Below are 2746 nucleotides of genomic sequence, written 5' to 3'. Positions count from 1 at the left end.
CATAACACCCTTTTTTTTTTCCGTAAAGATAATATCATTATATATATCTTTTAACTATGTTCACATATTTACTCGATTTTGTTTCTTCTTTAATAGTTGCTATATTAATTATTTAAGGATTCTATCATATAAGTTTGTTCTAAGTCAATAAAGACCATATGAAAATTATTCTTACATTCTCTAAAACTTTATATTAGTCTTCTAATCAAATATATAGCTGTTATAATCGATTTTCTTAACTTTTAAAATCAAATTAATCATCCAAATTATTATTTTCTTGAACAAAAAAGATATGCTTTGAATTATTTAACTACCAAATTCCACATCCAAACGTAATCATACAATAAAACCTCCAAAAATTCGTATAAATCCTTGCAATTTTGTTATTTTAATTTCGTTTTAATTATTCTTTGCAAGCTTATATTTTCAATAATTTTTTCAAAGATTTATTTCATCACATGGTGCACTTTAATTGGATTAAAACTTGACATATGATTTCATGAACAAGGGACCCTGTGGGAAGGCCCAATGGTAGTTCAAAAAATGAAACTGAGAATTGATGGGAAGAATAAATTTCAATATTCCAAAAGTACCCTTCTGTCCGTTTCCTGTTAAAGAGGGAACAGGGAAAAGGGTCACCCGGGTGAAGCTGAACCTGAACCTGAAGCTGGTAAAGCTGTGAACTGTGGAGTGTGGGCCCCTGACCATGACAGTTGTCGTCTTTCAATCTACCTGTCATCCAATACCACGAAAATCAATGGCATCTTTGGTATGGATGCCCTTCTCTCCCATGGGCCCCACCTCCAAAGCCCCAGTGTCCAAACAAACAGAAAAAGCAGGGGAAAGTGGGAAAAAATGAAAAGAAAAAAAACACTTTTCCGTCCTCCCAAAGCCCCCAATTTCACCATCTCCCCTCTGCTCTGCTCTGTCTGTCTCTATATATAAGTGGTGGACGAACGCTTTTCAACTCAGCCAGCAAACTAACATGCGCTGGGGATGTATCCACAGCCGGTGCCTGGCGGCACCGGTGTCGTCGGCGTTTTTCCCCTTTGCCACTTCTTCTCTCTTCCTCTTCCTCTTCCTCTTCCTCCTCCATAGTGCCATTCCGGTCGCCGGGTGGCGTCCATGGCCAAATCAACAAACAAACACCGTAGCCAACACCACGGCTGACCTCGAGTTCGGTGGCTCCAAGAAGTACGAGGGCTCCTCCGAGTTCGTTCACCTCAGGTACCATATGGGACCCGTCCTCACCAACACCATCACCATCCACCCTATCTGGTATGGCCGGTGGCAGAACTCCCAAAAGCGCATCATCCGTGGCTTCCTCAACTCCATCTCCGCCGTCCATTCCAACCACCCTTCCGTCGCCGGCTGGTGGAAAACGGTCCGGCTCTACACTGACCAGACCGGAGCCAACATCAGCCGCCACGTCCGCCTCGGAGAAGAGAAGAACGATCGGTTCTACTCTCACGGTAAGGTCTTCTCTCGTCTCTCTATCCAATCCGTCATCAAGAGCGCCATCACTGCCCGAACCAGACCCTTACCCATCAACCCCAAGAGCGGTCTCTACCTGCTCCTCACCTCCGACGATGTTCAGATAGATGAGTTCTGCAACCAGATTTGTGGGTTCCATTACTTTACTTTCCCTTCGATCGTTGGCTATACCTTGCCTTTCGCTTGGGTGGGCAACTCGGCCACCCAATGCCCAGGGGTATGCGCGTACCCTTTTGCAGTGCCGTCGTACATTCCGGGGTTGAAGCCGGTGAGATCACCGAACGGCGATGTCGGTGTGGACGGGATGATAAGCGTGATAGCCCATGAGATAGCGGAACTGTCGACGAACCCATTAGTGAACGCGTGGTATGCAGGGCAGGATCCGACTTTTCCGACGGAAATCGCCGATCTGTGTGAGGGGATTTACGGTACCGGAGGTGGAGGATCGTATACGGGGCAGATGCTGGAGGGAGAAGACGGAGCAACTTACAACATGAATGGGTTGAGGAGGAGGTTCTTGGTTCAGTGGGTGTGGAACCCAGTTGTGAATTATTGCTCTGGACCAAATGCACTCGATCAGTAATGGTGGTAGGCCAGTCCAATAGGTACTTCTACTTACTGCAACTACTACATACTGTAGTTAGTAATGTTGGACTTCTAAACTCTGGGTGGTAGTGTGGTGCTCTGGTTAGTGGTGATTCAAATTTCAAAAACTACCACAAAAAGAGGGAAAAAAAAAAGAAAGAGAAAAAGAAGATTAAGGAAAAGAGGGGCAAATCTGTGTTTTCTGTTTGAGGTTCAAGGTTTATGAGGAATGTCTGCTTCAATGGGGATTAGTGTTGGGGGGGGGGGGATGATGTTCAGTGGGGTTAAGGATGGGTGAGGTGTGTTAAAAAAGTTGGGTAATAAACCTCTACTGCTTTGTACAAACAAAGAGGATTTGGTTTCTTTTTCATTTGTAGTTTTCGCAATGAGGGGATATTTGGGTATAGGCAAAAAATTGTTGGTTTATTTTCGCGCCTTTTATTTCGTTTTGATTTGGTTTGGTTTGGTTTGTTTTACTTTTGGAAAATCGTTTTGGTTGTTGAGACTTGAGAATGCTAGATATTTTGGATATTTTTGTGGTGCAAGGTTCACGGGTTATAAGAGGCCATACAAGACCCACAAAAGGCCCACACTTCCTAAAAAAATAATTAAACTAATGCATAATAATTCTAGCACTCTTTTAAAGAAGTAATGGATCAGCAATAAT

General features: G+C 43.6%; 1 protein-coding gene across 1 annotated transcript; it reads left to right on the top strand.

Moving 5' to 3' along the window:
- Positions 1–902: 902 nt before the first annotated feature.
- LOC122082498 (protein EXORDIUM-like 3) lies at positions 903–2505 on the top strand. Its single transcript, XM_042650107.1, has one exon. The coding sequence runs from the start codon at positions 986–988 to the stop codon at positions 2075–2077; it is 1092 nt and encodes a 363-aa protein (XP_042506041.1). The 5' UTR covers positions 903–985; the 3' UTR covers positions 2078–2505.
- The last annotated feature ends 241 nt before the right edge of the window (positions 2506–2746 follow it).

This window comes from Macadamia integrifolia, chromosome 6 (genome assembly GCF_013358625.1).
Source record: "Macadamia integrifolia cultivar HAES 741 chromosome 6, SCU_Mint_v3, whole genome shotgun sequence".
In the NCBI taxonomy this organism is placed as follows: Eukaryota; Viridiplantae; Streptophyta; class Magnoliopsida; order Proteales; family Proteaceae; genus Macadamia; species Macadamia integrifolia.
The sequence above is the reverse complement of the archived record's forward strand: the minus strand, read 5'-3'. Positions and strand labels throughout refer to the sequence as shown.

Bases quoted from the DNA above. Each gene is read 5' to 3' on its own strand.
- LOC122082498 (XM_042650107.1), top strand. From the start codon at position 986: ATGCGCTGGGGATGTATCCACAGCCGGTGCCTGGCGGCACCGGTGTCG.